General features: G+C 43.7%; 5 gene segments (V, D, J or C); all 5 read right to left on the bottom strand.

The window, feature by feature from the left end:
• Nucleotides 1-227: 227 nt before the first annotated feature.
• On the bottom strand, nucleotides 228-735 carry LOC120303618 (the record flags this gene model as incomplete). The annotated part of the segment is given in 2 exon segments: nucleotides 228-554; nucleotides 637-735. Coding segments are annotated over 2 exon segments (367 nt in total), but the record flags the coding sequence as incomplete, so codon positions are not given.
• Nucleotides 736-2,144: 1,409 nt separating this feature from the next.
• LOC120303681 lies at nucleotides 2,145-2,644 on the bottom strand (the record flags this gene model as incomplete). The annotated part of the segment is given in 2 exon segments: nucleotides 2,145-2,446; nucleotides 2,539-2,644. Coding segments are annotated over 2 exon segments (342 nt in total), but the record flags the coding sequence as incomplete, so codon positions are not given.
• Nucleotides 2,645-4,045: 1,401 nt separating this feature from the next.
• On the bottom strand, nucleotides 4,046-4,579 carry LOC120303617. The segment is given in 2 exon segments: nucleotides 4,046-4,416; nucleotides 4,504-4,579. Coding segments are annotated over 2 exon segments (411 nt in total).
• A 2,188-nt stretch (nucleotides 4,580-6,767) lies between these two features.
• Nucleotides 6,768-7,330, bottom strand: LOC120303616. The segment is given in 2 exon segments: nucleotides 6,768-7,138; nucleotides 7,220-7,330. Coding segments are annotated over 2 exon segments (411 nt in total).
• A 6,690-nt stretch (nucleotides 7,331-14,020) lies between these two features.
• On the bottom strand, nucleotides 14,021-16,900 carry LOC120303615 (the record flags this gene model as incomplete). The annotated part of the segment is given in 3 exon segments: nucleotides 14,021-14,322; nucleotides 14,415-14,481; nucleotides 16,811-16,900. Coding segments are annotated over 3 exon segments (459 nt in total), but the record flags the coding sequence as incomplete, so codon positions are not given.
• Nucleotides 16,901-19,305: the final 2,405 nt, after the last annotated feature.

Here is a 19,305-nt window from a genome sequence, read left to right as displayed (position 1 = left end):
GGGTCTGGGTTTCCTTTGTAATATTTAATTGTAAAAATTCTTTTTCCAAAGGAGGTTGCCCACTTGTTTCAGGGTTTGGACTAATTCTGATGTATAAAGTGTTTCCTTTGGGTGCTAATGGGTAGCTATCTCTGAAGTTCTCTCTAGCCAGAGATCAATCCTCATTGACTAATCTAGTCAAATTGAAGAGCTGCTCTGAAGAAAGAAGGTTCTTGTTTGGCTTCAGATTCACTTCCTCTCACTGTGTGTCTTGCACAGTAATAGATTGCTTGTGTCTTCAGCTTTGAGGCTGTTCATTTGCAGATACAGCTGGCTTTTGGCATTGTCCCTGGAGATGGTGAAGCGACCCTTCACTTTGTCTGAGTAATAAACAGTGCTAGAACCAGAGCTTATGTATGCCACCCATTCCAGTCCTTTTCCAGGAGCCTGTCTCACCCAATCCATCCAATAGCTGCTGAAGGTGAATCCAGAGGCTTGGCAGGAGAGACGGGGGGACCCTCCAGGTCTTCTGAGGTCCCCTCCAGACTCCACCAGCTGGACTTGAGACTGGACTCCTAAAAGGAATATTTTTTTTAATGAGATCTCCTGCATCTAAGAACAGAATTTGGAAATAAAACATATAGTGGAAATCATTACCTTTGAGGATTACTAGTAAGGACACAAGATTTAGTAACATTTTTGATTGCTCTAAAGAATGGAGGGAAGCGATAGGAGAAGATTTGGGAAATATCACAAGGTTTATGCTTCTGGGTGTTGTCTTAAAAGGGAAAGCATGGGGCTCCTTTAAAGGGGAAATGGTGCCTCGATTTACATATCTGTTGGGATAAAAGAGCCTTTCAGCGCATTGACAAGCACACTTCTGCAAATATCATTTCCATGTGCATTTTGTAATTAATATTCTAGTCCTAAGAAAAGGGTTGGGACCATTTTTTGGGTGAATTAATAGGAATGCTGCACATTAACTAACAGAAAAGACTGAAAAATTTCAGCCCTTCTCAAAATGATTCAAGGTAATAGAGATGAAACTAATTTACTTATTAGAGAAGATATAAAAAGGCTAGCACATCAGACTACAAGATAGCCTCCTTACACTTCCTTTGTTTTATGGAAAATAAATGGCAGCTAAACTTCAAGGAACATTGGTTCATTAGAATAGTTGGGCCACTCAACTCACAAAATCAAATTTAAGTCACATTGTGACCAAATACACCCTCTTATTTGAAGCAAAATGATAAATAATTCTCTTTGTATTATTCAAAACATTTTGTTTGCTCTAGGTTTTCTGTCATAAAGCCAGATAGGGCTACCCAGCAAGGATTGTAGTGCCTTGAGAAATTAAATTATTTTGAGATCCATTAAGAGAAACTGTAAAATTTTCTGGGTTGGTGTATGTATTGACCTCCATAATGTTTTAACTGTTTAAATGTTCAATGAATGTGATAATATAACCCATTTCATTTTGTTTTAATTTTCAGCAAGGGTTTGAAAGGTTTAAGTTTCTCTGGTGACAAAACCAACAATATATTATTTGATGAAAATTCTCAGCTTCGCAGTGCACACTGTACCATCCTGAGACATGAAATTTTCTTGAGATATTTTCAGAGAATTATTACAGAAATAAAATAAAAACGTAACTGGCCTCCAAAATATCTAATTACAGGTTTTTTTACACCCTAGCTCACCCCTGCACACACAATGGGATTTCATGTAGCAACATTGCCCCCCATTGTCAAAAATGAGGAGGGGAAGCATGTTCCTAATTCTCCAAGGATTTTTTTTTTTTTTTTTAGTGCAGGTGTTTCCTCCATATGTGAATGGCAGTTTGGATATTTAGGAGGTTCACCATGACACTAATTTCCAGACTTCTGCTGTGATATTAAAGGACAATATTCCATTCCTTGTATTTTTTTCCCTCAAGATAGATCACATTGTAAACAGGGAAGATGAAATGGGAATTTTTAAGCCATTTTCATCATCCTACATTTTCTTACGGCAAACTCTCTGATACCCAGAATAAAATATTCTGAAATTCTCTCTAGAGAAAGATCAATCCTCATTGACTAATCCAGTCAACTTGAAGAGCTGCTCTGAAGAAAGGAAGGTTCTTGTCTGTCTTCAGATTCACTTCCTCTCACTGTGTCTCTCGCACAGTAATAGACTGCTGTGTCTTCAGCTTTGAGGCTGCTCATCTGCAGATACAGCTGGCTTTTGGCATTGTCCCTGGAGATGGTGAAGCGTCCATTCACTTTCTCGGAGGAGAACTTTCCACTGGAATCATGATAGATGCGTGCAATCCATTCCAGTCCTTTCCCTGGAGCCTGTCTCACCCAGCTCAAGCTGTAGCCACCAAAGTTGTATCCAGAACCTTGGCAGGAGAGACGGAGGGACCCTCCAGGTCTTCTCACATCCCCTCCAGATTCCACCAACTGTCCCTGAGACTGCACTCCTAAGAAGAAAAAGTTATTTTATTTCATTTTTTTTAATGAGATCACCTGCATAGAGGAGCAGAACATGGAACTATATGGGGGAAATAATTACCTTTGAGGACTAGTAGTATGAAGAGAATGTTTCGCCACATTTTGCTCACTCTAATGAGTGGAGGGACTTGTCAAGAGAGGATTCTGGAAATAGCACAAGGTTTATGTTGGTGGGAGTTGTCTGAAAAGGGAATCTATGGGGGTCCTTTAAAGGGGGAATGGTGTCCTGATTTACATATTTATTGGGATAAAACAGCTCCTCAGGGCATTGACTAATACATTTGTGTGAGCATCACTTCTATGTGCATTTTGTAATTCACATTCCAATCCTAAGAAAATGGTTCATTTCCAGCAAAGATTTAAAATATGCAGACATTTTTTTCTGGTGCCAATCATCAATGATACATTATTTTATTAACATTCTCAGCTTTTTGGTGAGTGCAAGGAGAAATTTCCTGACAGTGAGAACAATTAATCAATGGAACAACTTGCCTCCAGAGGTTGTGGATGTTCCAATGCTGGAGATTTTTAAGAAGTGATTGGACAACCTTTGTATGAAATGAAATACGGTCTCCTCCTTGAATGGGGGGTTGGAGTACAAGATTTACAAGGTCCCTTCCAACTCTTTTATCCTCCTCATCCTCCCCCTCCCCCTCATCCTCCTTTTCTAAGAACAGACTGTACAATCATTTGTCTGGAATGGTATAACGCAACGGTGGCGAACCTATGGCATAGGTGACAGAGGCAACACTTAGAGCCCTTTCTGTGGGCCTGTGCACTGTCGTCCCTGTCCTAGGCCTTCAGCTGGGTTTTATAAAACCTTTTTGCTTTAGGCTTCTGCTGCTGTGTGCAAAAATAAAAAAGTTTCAATCAATCAGTCAATTTCAAATTCTCATGAGAAAAAATAATCTTGCAAAGTTAGAATTCATTGATTGAACTTTTTAGTCACACCCAGTCTGCCATTACTACCACAGCCACACCTACGCAATCGGCCACGCCCAGCCAATGGGCCACACCCAGCCAATGGGCAACACCCACCCAGCACCCAAAGATGCATAAGTGGGTTTTGGGCTACAGTTTGGGCACTCAGTTTCTAAAAGGTTCGCCATCACTAGTATAAGGTCTGCTGCCTGAGCAGGGGGATGGACTAGACAATTCCAAAATAAGAAAATATACAATTATAAATATTTCATTCCCGAAAATACCTCTTCCCGATGTGTAGACAGTTTGGATTTTGAGACAATATTGCCTCCAGAATTAAAACTGAGGAAAGGACACATCAACCTCATTTTCCAAGCAGTTTCATTCAGAGTGCATATTTCCCGAATGTGCGTTTGGCAGTTTGAATATTTAGGATTATCCTAAAGTTCCATTTCCATCCTTCCACCATGAAACTAAAAGACTACATTCCGTTCCAATGAAGCCAAATCATCTTATAAATAGGGACAGGGTAACTGGATTTTTTTTTTTTCTTACAACACACTTTTTGAAACCCAGAATAAAATATCCTGAAGTTCTCTTTAGAAATCAATCTATGTTCATTGACTAATCCAGGATTTGGGACTCAGTCAAGTTGAAGAACTGCTCTGAAGAAAGGAAGGTTCTTGTTTGGCTTCAGATTCACTTCCTCTCACTGTGCCTCTTGCACAGTAATAGACTGCTGTGTCTTCACCTTTGAGGCTGCTCATTTGCAGATACAGCTGGCTTTTGGCATCATCCCTGGAGATGGTGAAGCGTCCCTTCACTTTGTCTGAGTAGTAAGTGATAGATGAACCCATGTGTGCAACCCATTCCAGTCCTTTCTCTGGAAACTGTCTCCCCCAGCTCATGCTAAAGCTGCTGAAAGGGAATCCAGAGGCTTGGCAGGAGAGACGGAGGGACCCTCCAGGTCTTTGCAGATCTCCTCCAGACTCCACCAACTGGACTTGAGACTGGACTCCTAAAAAGAAAGTTTTTTTTTTAATAAGATCTCCTGCATAGAGCAATAGGACATGGTAATAAACTCTACGTAGGGGAAAACAATTACCTTTGAGGATTACTAATAAGGACACGATGTTTAGCCACATTTTTGCTCACTCGAAGAATTTGGCAACTGGCACAAGTTTTATGTTGATGGGAGTTGTCTGAAAAGGGAAACTATGGGGCTCCTTTGAAGGAGAAATTGTGTCTTGATTTACATATCTGTTGGGATAAAAGAGCTTCATATGACACTGACTAACACATTTTGGTGAACATACTTTCCATGTGTGTTTTTCAATTAATAATCAAACCCTAAGAAAAAAGTAGGAACTTATTGTTTCTCTTACGAGTTTACTGTATATTCAATAAAACAAAGTCTTTCAAAATTTCAACACTTCTCAAAGTGATGCAAGTTCTTTTGAGTTCCACTGAGGAAAACTTTGAAATCTTCTTGTTTGGTGTATATATTAGTATCTATACTGTTTTAAGTGTTTTATATGTTCACTGAGTGTGATAATATAATCCTTTCATGTGCTTTCCATTTTCAGAAAAGATTTGAAATACCTAGATAAATTTTCTGGTATCGAAAACCCAAACTCTGTTTTTAATAACATTTCTCAGTTTCATATTGAAACCTTCTCTGTTATAAAATTTTCTTGAGAACTTTTATTTACAGAAATAAAATAAAAAAAGGTATCTGGCCTCCAAAATGAGACACTATATAATGACATTTGTTTTATTCCCTTCCCCGCCACCACCAGGGGTATAGAAAATGGGATTTCATGTAGCAACATTGCCCCCCAGTGTCAAAAATTTGGAGGGGAAGCCTGTTCTTAATTCTCCAAGGAGATTCTTTGGGTCCAGATGTTTCGTCAATACATGAATTGCAGTTTGGATGTGTGGAAGGTTACTCTGACGTTGCATTTCCAGACTTCTACCGTGATTCTAAAGGTCAATATTCCATTCCATTTTTTTCTGAAGATAGATCACCTTATAAAGATGAAACTGGACTTTTCAAGCCACTTTCATCATCTTACATTTTCTTACAGAAAACTGTATGATACCCAAGAAGAAAACATCCTGAAGTTCTCACTAGACATCGATCAATCCTCATTGACTAATCCATGGTCTGTGGCTCTGTCAAGTTGAAGAACTGCTCTGAAGAAAGGAAGATTCTTCTTTGGCTTCAGATTCACTTCCTCTCACTGTGTCTCTCATACAGTAGTAGACTGTTGTGTCCTCTGGTTTGAGGCTGTTCATTTGCAGATACAGCTGGCTTTTGGAATTTTCCCTGGAGATGGCGAAGCATCCCTTCACTTTGTCTGATTAGTAAATGCTAGATGTACTCGTGCCTGCAACCCATTCCAGTCCTTTTCCTGGAGCTTGTCTCACCCAGTGCTTGTCATTGTTGCTGAAGGTGAATCTAGATCCTTGGCAGGAGAGATGGAGGGACCCTCCAGGCCTTCTCAAATCCCTTCCAGACTCCAAAAACTGGACTTGAGACTGGACTTCTATTTTTTTTAATGAGATCTCCTGCATACAAGAGCAGAACATGGAAATGAATTTTACATAGTGAAAATAACTACCTTTGAGGACTACTATCAAGGACGCAAGGTTTAGCCACATTTCTGCTCACTCTAATGAATGGAGGGAATTGACAGGGGAAAATGCAGGAAATTGCCCAAGGTTTTTCTTGGTGGAATTTGTCTGAAAAGGGAAACTATGGGGCTCCTTTAAAGGGGAAATTGTGTCCTGATTTACATATCTGTTGGGATAAAAGAGCTCCTCAGGGCATTGACTAATACATTTGTGTGAGCATCACTTCTATGTGCATTTTGTAATTAACATTCCAATCCTAAGAAAATGGTTCAGACCCATTTTTTTCCCCACTGTGAGTTAGGAGAAAGGGACAGTTTGCTAATACATTTCAGTGAACTTCCATTTGCGTTTTTCAATTGAAATCCCAGCCCTATAAAAAGAGTTGGAGTTTGAAACAACATTGCCTCCAGAATCAAAACTGAGGAGAGGACACATCAACCTCATTTTCCAAGGAGTTTCATTCAGAGCGCATATTTCTCCAATGTGTGTTTGGCCGTTTGAATATTTAGGATTATCCTTAAGTTCCATTTCCATCCTTCCACTATGATACTAAAAGACTACTTTCTGTTCCAATGAAACCAAATCACCTCCAAATCGGGACAGGGTATTTGGATTTTTGTTTGTTTGTTTGTTTGTTTTCTTACAACACACTTTTTGAAATCCAGAATAAAACATCCTGAAGTTCTCATTAGAAATCAATCTTCATTGACTAATCCAGGATCTGGGACTCAGTCAAGTTGTAGAACTGCTCTGAAAAAAGGAAGGTTTTTGCTTTGCTTCAGATTCACTTCCTCTCACTGTGCCTCTCGCACAGTAATAGACTGCTGTGTCTTCAGCTTTGAGGCTGCTCATTTGCAGATACAGCTGGCTTTTGGCATCGTCTCTGGAGATGGTGAAGCGTCCCTTCACTTTGTCTGAGTAGTAAGTGCTAGATGTACCCATGCTTGCAACCCATTCCAGTCCTTTCCCTGGAGCCTGTCTCACCCAGCTCATGTAATAGCTGCTGAAGGTGAATCCAGAGGCTTGGCAGGAGAGACGGAGGGACCCTCCAGGTCTTCGCACATCCCCTCCAGACTCCAACAACTGCACTTGAGACTGCACTCCTAAAAGGAATATTTTTTTAATGAGATCTCCTGCATCAAAGAGCAGAATTTGGAAATAAAACATATAGTGGAAATCATTACCTTTGAGGATTACTAGTAAGGACACAAGGTTTAGTAACATTTTTGATTGCTCTAATGAATGGAGGGAAGCGATAGTAGAAGATTCGGAAAATATTACAACGTTTATGCTTCTGGGGGTTGTCTTAAAAGGGAAACCATGGGGCTCCTTTAAAGGGGAAATGGTGTCTTGATTTACATATCTGCTGGGATAAAAGAGCCCCTCAGCGCATTGACAAGCACACTTCTGTAAACATCATTTCCATGTGCATTTTGTATTTAATATTCTAGTCCTAAGAAAAGGGTTGGAACCATTTTTTTTGTGTGAGTTAATAGGAATGCTGCACATTAACTAACAGAAAAGACTGAAAAATTTCAGCCCTTCTCAAAATGATTCAAGGTAATAGAAATGAAACTAATTTACTTATTAGAGAACATATAAAAAGGCTAGCACATCAGACTTAGAATCTTTACTACAAGACAGCCACCTTACCCTTCCTTTGTTTTATGGAAAATAAATGGCAGCTAAACTTCAAGGAACATTGTGTCATTAGAATGGTTGGGCCACTCAACTCACCAAATCAAATTTAAGTCACATTGTGACCAAATACACCCTCTTATTTAAAACAAAATGATAAATAATTCTCTTTGTATTATCCAAGGTGTTATGTCCCGAGCCTTGCAAACGGCTCGGGGCGTTTGCAGGCAGTCCCGGGCAGGTGCAAAGCTGCCCGGGACCAGACAGGCTGTCGCCAGCGCCGTGCGCATGCGCGGGGGCTGGCACGGGAAAAGTATCGCATTGACCCGGGAAATGCCTATGTAAGAAGCTGGGAGGTTTTGGGAGCTGCTAAGCCATCTACTTGTAAGCTGAACGCAGAATAAAGAAAACTGAGAACTACAACTGCTTCTCGTGTCTTGCATTCCCGCAAAGGACTCAACACTGCTGATGAAGGTGGGATTTCCATACATCGCCTGGAAAGGAAGAAGTGTAAGCTTACCCAAGTGAGTCCTGAGCGGCGGAACGGCGTCGACGCGGCAGCTACTCACCAATCCAGTGCGCATTCGGGGGTAGGCTGGCTGATAGACCCGTCTCCTGAAGATGGCAAAGGTTGGAAGGCTTTCGGAGTTTGACGTCTCACATCCAGAGCGGTGGGAGTCCTACGTAGCCAGGGTGGAGAACTACTTCAAGGCAAACCAAGTGAGAGAAGAGAGCTTGAAGGCTGCCACCCTGCTTTGTGTTTGTGGTCAAGACGCCTTCGAAATCGCAGAAAACCTTGCAGCACCTGTTCCAGTAGAGTCTGTCAGCTACGCAGATCTGAAGAAGCTACTGAAGGAGCACTTCCAGCCCAAGAAGTCCGTCATCACATGGCGCCACACCTTCGAGCAGAGGGATCAACGATCCGGTGAGTCGGCCAAAGAATACATCGCCGCATTAAGGAAGGCCGCCAAGCACTGCGAGTTCAAGGACCTCGAAGAACGACTGAGGGACCGATTCGTGTGTGGGTTAAGGCATCGAGATCTACAACAGAGACTTTTCGCTAAAGAAGAATTGTCCTTCCAAGATGCCTTAAGAGAAGTCACCGCAGAAGAAGCAGCAGGCGGCGCCGTAAAGAACATGCGGCCGATCAGAAACAGTCCAGAGGTTGCATCCGTGCACCAGGAAGACGTCCAAGGAAACTCCGAGGAGGATCTGGACGAGGAAGTCGACCGTCTCCACCCCACGAAGGAAGGAAATCAGAAGGGAAGCTCTTCAGCTCCACTCAAGTGCATTGGCTGTGGAGGTCGCCACAGGAGAACCGATTGCAAGTTCCGCTCCACTACCTGCCGGGCATGCGGCAAACAAGGACACATTGCAGCTGTGTGTCTGGGCCAACGAAAGGTACAACCTCAGGAAGAACTGAGCCTGAAAGGTACCAGGGTCCCCAGCCAGAATAGGGTAGGGTTTTGCGCTTCGCGAAGAAGCATCCTTAGGATAGGCACACACAAGCCCATTAAGAAAAAGCTGTCACTCAAGGTGAAGCTACAAGGGGTTCCATTAACTATGGAGCTAGACACAGGGTCTTCCCTTTCAATCATCTCCTTGCATACATTTAGGAAGACTTGTTCCGGTAGTGGGACTCAGGCCAAGTTAAGGCCTTCTGACATTGTGTTAACAGATTTTCAAAATTCAAGAGTGTGTGTTAAGGGGGAGGCCACCCTTAACGTGCAATACAAGAGTTTTGAAGGTCCACTAGACTTTTTAGTAGTAGGGGGTGAACGAACGAGTCTCATAGGACTCGATTGGTTTGAGGCCCTGGGGATACACGTCACAGGACTCAACAGCTTACAAACACTCGACCTACAGGAAGTCTGCAAAGAATTTGCAGATGTTTTCAGCCCCAGCTGGGCACATTCAAAGGACCACCTGTGTCCTTAAAGCTAGACCCCACTGTCACTCCCATTAGGATTAAAGCAAGAAGGGTCCCTTTTGCTTTAAAAAGTAAGATTGACACTGAACTAGACAAACTAATCCAACAGGGAATCCTAGAACCTGTTGATTCCAGCCCGTGGGAGACCCCCATTGTCACGCCTCTAAAGTCAAATGGGGACATTCGCATTTGTGCTGATTACAAATGCACACTCAATAAGGCATTGCAGCAACATGCCTATCCTGTTCCTGTGGTCAGTCACATCCTGGCCTCCCTCAAGGGGGGGGCGTGTTTTTGCAAAGCTTGACCTATCTCCAGCATATCAACAGCTGCCTGTTGATGATGATGCTGCTATAGCTCAGACTATTGTGACCCACAGAGGGGCCTTCAAGGTAAAAAGGCTACAGTTTGGAGTGAATGTCGCTCCTGGGATTTTCCAAAGCGTAATGGAAAACACACTACGGGGCATACCGGGGGTTTGCCCCTACTTTGATGATGTCTTAATTGCAGGAGACTCCACACAAATTCTAGCTGAAAGGCTAAGGGCTGTTCTGTTAAGATTCAGGAAAACAGGCCTCAAGCTCAAAAGAGACAAATGCAAAATTGGGGTGCCTTCTACTGAATTTCTGGGGTTCAAAATTGATGCTGCTGGGATTCACCCTGCTGAATCCAAACTAACTGATATTTTAGAAGCACCTAGGCCAAAGTCTAAGGCCGAACTTCAGGCCTTCCTGGGCCTCCTGAATTTCTACAATTCCTTCCTTCCACATAAAGCCAGTGTGGCTGAGCCTCTTCACAGGCTCCTAGACAAGCAAGCAGTGTGGCAGTGGTCACAAACGCATGAGGCTTGTTTTAACAAAGTCAAGGCCTTGCTCACTTCTAACAGTGTACTTGCACATTTCAACGAGTCACTTCCTATGTGCATCGCTTGTGATGCATCCCCTTACGGGGTTGGAGCTGTCCTGAGCCACCTCAGGTCTGATGGAACTCAGGTTCCTGTTGCATATTACTCCAGAACATTGTCTTCTGCTGAGCGCAACTACGCTCAGATAGACAGGGAGGCTCTGGCTGTGGTTGCTGGAATTAAAAAATTCCATGATTTTCTATATGGCAGGCATTTCACGGTCTTCACTGACCATAAGCCTCTGCTGGGACTGTTTACCACACGTAAGCAGACTCCCCAAATCATTTCCCCTAGAATGCTTAGGTGGTCTATTTTTTTGTCTGCATATGCTTTTTCTTTACTCCACAAGCCTGGGAAAGAAATGGGCCATGCTGATGGCCTCAGTAGATTGCCTCTGCCAGTAGTAGAAGCTGACCCTGCGCCAGCTGTCAACATTCTATCAATCCAAGCCTTGCCCGAGCTCCCTCTTAGTGCCAGGGATGTTGCCGCTGAAACAGTACAGATCACACACTTTCACGTGTCCGTTCCTGGGTTTTGTCTGGTTGGCCTGAGCACTGCCCTAGTCCTGAGTTTCAGAGTTTCTGGTCCAAAAGGAACGAGCTGTCCCTTTCTCAGGGTTGTCTGCTTTGGGGAAACAGAGTTGTGGTGGCCTGGTTTACATAAAGATATTGAGGCTAAGGTGCATGCATGCCACCTGTGCCAACGATCTCGCCCAGAGATGCCCCAAGCTCCCGTGCATAGATGGGAGGAAACACAGTCCCCATGGTCTAGGGTGCACATTGACTACGCTGGGCCCTTTCAGGGCCAGTTCTTCTTGGTTCTCGTTGACAGCCATTCCAAATGGCTTGAGGTTGTACCTGTCTCATCCACCACCACTGCAAAGACTATTCAGGTACTGAGGGGGATTTTTGCTGCACACGGGCTTCCAGATGTCATTGTGTCTGACAATGGCCCTCAATTCACTTCCTCCGAATTCCAAGCTTTCTTACAGGCTAACATGATTCGTCATGCTATGTCTGCACCCTTCCACCCGTCCACCAATGGTATGGCTGAATGTATGGTGCGCATCACAAAGGACACCTTGAAAAGACTCACCTACGGAGACTGGCATCACAGGTTGGCTGACTTTCTCCTTTCTTATCGCACCACACCGTCCACTTCTACAGGGAGAAGCCCAGCTGAACTTCGTTGGGGGCATCAACTTACTACTAAACTTGACCGGTTGCATCCAGACAGATTGCCTTCATCTACCTCACATCTTAGGGCACCTAGACAACTACTTGAGGGTGCCCCGGTCTGGACTCGCAATTACGGGCCTGGTCATACATGGGTCCCCGCTTCTGTCTCCAGGGTCACGGGTCCTCTATCCTACGAGGTAGCCCTAGACAATGGTCGTCTTGCGCAGGCACATCGACCAACTCCGCCCTAGGTGGCATCTTCCAGCTGAGACTCCTGGGTCTTTTCCAGGGGGGGAGGGGGACCCTTTGGAGCAAAGGGAAGGGCACGAGTTGCTGCCCATCTCCACTGATGGAGCCACTGACGGCACATTTCAAGCTTCCGCAAGTGCTCCGAAAAGGAATTCATGGAGCTTACCCACACAACAGGCACTCACGCCTACTCCAGCCAGGGAGTCACCCCGGGGGCATACTCACTGTCCACACACATCACACAGCACTCCAGTCACGGAGGATACCCGGGAGCATCCCAATAAATCATTCCCCGCAAGAGAGCTGGCACACAATCCCCAGAGTTGGCCTGACCTTACCCCAAATCCTACAGGGGGTCAAACATACAGGGAGGTGGTCGAGGAACCAAGTCCCAACTACAACACCTCTAGCCCAAATCAGGAAGTAACTGAATTTTGGGAAGGTACAGAATCCCACACAAGCCCGGATACAGAACGGGACTTAAGGGATGGACAACCCTCTGAAAGGTCTTGGTTGGACTTAGGAGGGTCTGCAGAAACGCCTAGCAGTGGCTATCACTTCAAGGGGCCCGAGGGCCTACAGCTAGGCGGGTCAACCAGGTCACAAAGTGACAGGAGCCCTGGCCTGACGAGCCCGGTGGGCAAGCAAGCAGGCCAGGCATTGGGGCAAAGTCCTTGGAAGGCACCAAGGCTTGATAAGGGGAACAGGCTCTTGTCACCCCTCAGTCAGGGAACACCTTTCAGAAACCCAGAACTGAGAAGGTCACAGAGAGCAAGGAAATCTCCTAAATACTTAGAAGATTACATAACATTGTTGGCTAAACAAAAGCCAGGTAACGATAGGAGCACTGGGAAGCAGAACGCTGCATAAAATAAATGATTATATGTTGGTAGTAGTTTTAGCCCGGGGGAAAGGGGTGTTATGTCCCGAGCCTTGCAAACGGCTCGGGGCATTTGCAGGCGGTCCCGGGCCGGTGCAAAGCTGCCCGGGACCAGACAGGCTGTCGCCAGCGCCGTGCGCATGCGCGGGTGCTGGCGCGGGAAAAGTATCGCATTGACCCGGGAAATGCCTATATAAGAAGCTGGGAGGTTTTGGGAGCTGCTCAGCCATCTACTTGTAAGCTGAACGCAGAATAAAGAAAACTGAGAACTACAACTGCTTCTCGTGTCTTGCATTCCCGCGAAGGACTCAACACAAAACATTTTGTTTGCTCTAGGTTTTCTGTCATAAAGCCAGTTAGGCCTTCCCAGCAAAGATTTTAGTTCCTTGAGAAATTAAATTATTTTGAGATCCATTAAGAGAAACTGTAAAATTTTCTGGGTTGGTGTATGTATTCACCTCCATAACGTTTTAACTGTTTAAACGTTCAATGAATATGATAATAAACCCATTTCATTTTGTTTTCATTTTCAGCAAAGGTTTGTAATGTTTAAACAATTCTTCTGGTCACAAAACCAATAATATATTATTTGATGAAAATTCTCAGCTTCCCAGTGCACACTGTACCATCCTGAGACGTGAAATTTTCTTGAGATATTTTCAGAGAATTATTACAGAAATAAAATAAAAACATTACTGGCCTCCAAAATATCTAATTACAGGTTTTTTTACACCCTACCTCACCCCTGCACACACAATGGGATTTCATGTAGCAACATTGCCCCCCAGTGTCAAAAATGAGGAGGGGAAGCATATTCCTAATTCTCCAAGGATTTTTTTTTTTTTTTTTAGTGCAGGTGTTTCCTCCATATGTGAATGGCAGTTTGGATATTTAGGAGGTTCACCATGACACTAATTTCCAGACTTCTGCTGTGATATTAAAGGACAATATTCCATTCCTTGTATTTTTTTTCCCTCAACATAGATGACCTTGTAAACATGGAAGATGAAACAGGAAATTTTAAGCCATTTTGGTCATCCTATATTTTCTTACAGCCAACTCTCTGATACCCAGAATAAAATATTCTGAAGGTCTCTCTAGACAAAGATCAATCCTCATTGACTAATCCAGTCAACTTGAAGAGCTGCTCTGAAGAAAGGAAGGTTCTTGTCTGGATTCAGATTCACTTCCTCTCACTGTGTCTCTCGCACAGTAATAGACTGCCGGGTCTTCAGCTTTGAGGCTGTCCATTTGCAGATACAGCTGGCTTTTGGCATTGTCCCTGGAGATGGTGAAGCGTCCCTTCACTTTGTCGGAGTAGAACTTTCCACTGGAATCATGATAGATGCATGCAACCCATTCCAGTCCTTTCCCTGGAGCCTGTCTCACCCAGTCCATGCTGTAGCCAACAAAGTTGTATCCAGAACCTTGGCAGGAGAGACGGAGGGACCCTCCAGGTCTTCTCACATCCCCTCCAGATTCCACCAACTGTCCCTGAGACTGCACTCCTAAGAAGAAAAAGTTATTTTATTTCATTTTTTTTAATGAGATCACCTGCATAGAGGAGCAGAACATGGAACGATATGGGGGAAATAATTACCTTTGAGGACTAGTAGTATGAAGAGAATGTTTCGCCACATTTTGCTCACTCTAATGAGTGGAGGGACCTGTCAAGAGAGGATTCTGGAAATAGCACAAGGTTTATGTTGGTGGGAGTTGTCTGAAAAGGGAATCTATGGGGCTCCTTTAAAGGGGGAATGGTGTCCTGATTTACATATTTATTGGGATAAAAGAGCTCCTCGGGGCATTGACTAATACATTTGTGTGAGCATCACTTCTATGTGCATTTTGTAATTCACATTCCAGTCCTAAGAAAATGGTTCATTTCCAGCAAAGATTTAAAATATGCAGACATTTTTTTCTGGTGCCAATCATCAATGATACATTATTTTATTAACATTCTCAGCTTTTTGTTGAGTGTAAGGAGAAATTTCCTGACAGCGAGAACAATTAATCAATTGAAAAACTTGCCTCCAGAGTTTGTGGATGTTCCAGCGCTGGAGGTTTTTAAGAAGTGATTGGACAACCTTTGTGTGAAATGGGATATGGTCTCCTCCTTGAATGGGGGGTTGGAATAGAAGATTTACAAGGTCCCTTCCAACTCTGTTATCCTCCTCATCCTCCCCACTCCCCCCCATTTTTAAGAAGAGACTGTACAACCATTTGTCTGGAATGGTATAAGGCAGTGGTGGTGAACCTATGGCACGGGTGCCAGAGGCAGCACTTAGAGCCCTCTCTGTGGGCCCGTGCGCTGTCGTCCCTGTCCTAGGCCTTCAGTTGGGTTTTATAAAACCTTTTCTCTTTAGGCCTCCGCTACTGTGTGAAAAAAAAAAAGGTTCAATCAATCAGTCAATTTCAGCTTCTCATTGGAAAAAATATCTTACAAAGTTAGAATTGATTGATTGAACTTTTTAGTCCCACCCAGTCTGCCATTACTACCACAGCCACACTCACCCAATGGGCCACGCCCAGCCAATGGGCCCCACCCAGCCAATGGGCCACACCCACCCAGCACCCAAAGATGCATAAGTGGGTTTTGGGTTACAGTTTGGGCACTCAATTTCTAAAAGGTTCGCCATCACTGGTATAAGGTCTTGCTCACTCTAATGAGTGGAGGGAATTGTCAAGAGAGGATTCTGGAAATAGCACAAGGTTTATGTTGGTGGGAGTTGTCTGAAAAGGGAATCTATGGGGCTCCTTTAAAGGGGAAATGATGTCTTGATTTACATATTTGTTGGGATAAAAGAGCCCTCAGTGCTTTGACAAACACACTTCTTGGAACATCACTTGCATGTGCATTTTGTAATTAACATTGCAGTGCTAATGTGAGTTAATAGGCGAAAGGGCAAATTTATTATGTATTAAATAAAAGAAAAGCCTGAAAAATACACCAAATGAACCTTCTTATTTGAAAAAGAATGATAAATAATTATCTTTGTATTATCCAAAATATATGTATTTTGTTTGCTTTAGCTTATCTGTCATAAAACCAGATAGGACTTTCCAGTAAGGATTTTGTTCTCTTGAGAAATTAAATTCTTTTCAGATCCATTGAGAGAAACTTTAAAATCTCCTGGACTGATGTATTTATTAGTATCTGTAGTGTTTTAACTGTTTTATATGTTCACTGAATATGATAATGTGATCCTTTCACTTTGTTTCCATTTCCAGGCAAAGATTTTAAATAGCTAGATAAGTTTTTTCTGGTGACTTAAACACAAAATCTTTTAATAAAATTTCTCAGTTTCACGTTGCGTTATCCTACAATTTTCTTGAGAATGTTTTAAGGAATTATTACAGAAATAAAATATACATATACATACATACATACATACACACATATGTATGATTAATAATGTCTGTAAAGATGTGACTCCTGGGTATATTCATAATAAAAATATAAATAACTTACGACCACCAGGAGGATCCAAGTAAGAAAATACTTTAATAAAACCAAGCTTTTGTTGGGCACTCCCAACATCGTCAGGGTTAAAAGCCGATTAGAAAAAACGCCTTAAATAAGGTTAGCTAATGCTTGTGCCCAGCTCCTAGAGCGTGTCATCGGTCCTAGCCAACTAATCTGTGTTCTGGTCGTTTCTGTGGCCTTTGCACTCCGCTCTCTTCTATCACTCTTTCGAATATTCCTACTTGTCCTCTCAATATTAGTTCTTAGATTCGTTAGAATCATTTCACCCTCTTCCTCTTCATTGATATTTTCTCCCATGCTATCTTTCCCTCTGCTGTGGGTTATGGGGGGGGGGTCATTTGATTTTATACTACCATGTGTTGCATTAGGATTCCAAACCTCTTTTCCCACCAACAATTGTGAGTCGATGGTCTCTCTTTGCTCCCCCTCCCCCATCCTCTTCCCCTTTCTTATATGGGCAGTATTAGTCCGGGTATCCTGCAGCTCAGCACCTCCGCTTTGTCCCCCACCTTCACACACTCTGTGTCAACTGCCCCTTGCTGTCCTGTCCATTGCTGGTGGTTGTCACCCCTATTTGGGGCAAATCCCTTGTATACCATCAGGGAAGCTGCCAGTTGTGGGTGTGAATGTATCCCATCTGTGATCTTCCGTTTGCTGACAGGGCGAGGGGGGGAGACATCTCCTTCTCTCTTGCAGCCCAAGCGAGTCGTAATTCTGCATCCTCTTCCTCTCCATACGGATCACTCATCTTGATTGGTATGGGCACCAGGCTCAAAAATCCCATTGCCAGCTCTCCTGGATCTCCTGCCAACACAGTCGGCCTCGCTCTTACACTCGGAGGGCGAGGATCTATTAAGATGTTGTCGGAAAGCACATGAATCTCCCACCCAGTGAGCTCTCCCTCCTCTGCCTTCCGAGGAGCACTCAGCTCTTAACGGATGCCTGTCCATCTTCGGCATCAATGGGCTCCTCAGCTGTGTGTCCGAGTGAGTCTGCTGTTGGCTGGATGCCAAGGGGATGTCCGTGGGCTGTTGAGGATCAATCAAAGTTTCATGTGTCCGTCCATACCGGGGGTTAAATACATTATTATTTCCTCGGTCTTGTAAGCCTTGGCTGGGTTGTTTGCAGCAAGTGGGGTGACGTTTCATACTCCATTTCCTCAGCGCCTGCTGTGTTGGGCAGAGATCTACGTGGCGATCGATTGAGTCCTTATCTGAAAACCAGGCTTCCTTTAATAGCCGGCCCCCTTTCATAGCATCACTGGATATAAACCGTGTGTTGTCAAAATCAAAATGGTGACCATGTTCCGCCATATGCGTCCACACTTGCAAATGTTGCTCGCCCCTTCTTACAGCCAGTCTGTGCTCATGTAAATGGGTTTTTAGCCATTTGGATATCTCGCCCACATAGTTACTTTGACAGTTTTTACAGTCAATTTTGTAAACCACCGCAGATTTTTCCATAGCGGGGAGTGGGTCCTTGGGGTGCATAATTTCGAACATAGTGTTTGATTGGGCTTATGGGTCACTTCTATATTATAGGGGGCCAACAGTCTGGCTGCTGCTTCAGAGACGTTATTAATATATGGCAAAGAGATACGTGTCTTCTGTGGTAGTGACCCATCCCTCTGCTGATTGCTTCGGGTTTGGGTATTGTGCCATGCCACTTTATAATTCTTAAAGGATACCCGTTCTGTTGACAAGCACAGAGGAGATGTTTCCTTTCCTTCGTTTTGGACTCAACTGTGCTGCAGTGGGAGTCAACGTGCTTAAATAACGTTCTAATGCAGCTGACCTTATGAGACACCGGGTGATTACTCCTGCAGTGGAGAATCCTGTCCGTATGGGTGGGTTTATGGTAAACACTTACTGCAGGCCACTTTAGCTGACTGTGTTCATATATATATATATATATATATATATATATATATATATATATATATATATATATATATATATGTTTTCTGAGGTTTTTGCGGGTATTTGTATGTAGGTCTTTGGTTGTTCGGGTTTTCTCCCACGTAAAATTGGAAGTGTCTTGGCGACGTTTCGACGAAGTCCCATTCGTCATCTTCAGGCTGGTGCTTTCAGCTTCGTGCCTCGAGCAGCAGTGTGTGGTCTTGGCTGTTTCTTCCTTTTAACTGCCAGTGGAGGTATGAACTGATTGGGTGGGAGCTTGGCTGTGTTCTGATTGGGTGGAGGTGTGTTCTGATTGGTTAGGGGCTTGGCTGTGCTCTGATTGGCTGGGGGGCTGGCTGTGCTCTGATTGGCTGGGGGGTTGGCTGTGCTCTGATTGGCTGGGGGAGTGTTCTGTTTGGTTGTGCTCAGGTTAGTCTGAGTTGCAGAGGGATTCAAGATTTTGGGCTGCCCTGCCATTCCTTGGCTTCGCGTTCGTGGTCGTGCTTCCTCTTCATGGAGGGTGTCAGTTTGCTTCATGTATGGATTGGGGGGGTTTAAAGTGGCTAATGATGCAGCTGTGGTCTGGCTTCTGGTTTGTGGTCGTGCCTCATAGTCAGTGTGGCTTTGGGTTTGTTTTTTGCGTGGATGTTTGGTGGTGACATCCTGTGTGGTTTTTGTGAGTGTGGGTCTGGTATCATTTTTTGTGTTAGGGAGTCGTTTGTCAATAAGGGCGGGTTTCCAAATGGCTGGTAGGCGGGAGGTATCATCTCGCTTGTTCATGCTGTGTGGGCGTTTTTCTATCTCGATGGCTTCTCTGATTATTCTGTTATTAAAATGTTCACTTTTGGCAATGGTTCTGGTATTTTTAAAGTCAATTTCATGTCCTGTGGCTTTAAGGTGTTGGACCAGGGAAGATGTTGGTTCCTCTTTTTTGACTGAGTTCTTATGTTCTTCAATGCGTGCACTTATTCTTCTGTTGGTTTGTCCGATGTATGTGGTGGGACAAGTGGTGCATGGGATTTCGTATACTCCTTGATTTTCTAATTCAATTTTATCTTTGGGGTTTCTAAGGATGGTGGATATTTTTCTGTTTGTGCAGAAAACAG

Source organism: Crotalus tigris, unplaced genomic scaffold (genome assembly GCF_016545835.1).
Source record: "Crotalus tigris isolate CLP2741 ecotype Arizona unplaced genomic scaffold, ASM1654583v1 scf7180000024473.799607, whole genome shotgun sequence".
Classification (NCBI taxonomy): Eukaryota; Metazoa; Chordata; class Lepidosauria; order Squamata; family Viperidae; genus Crotalus; species Crotalus tigris.
The sequence above is the reverse complement of the archived record's forward strand: the minus strand, read 5'-3'. Positions and strand labels throughout refer to the sequence as shown.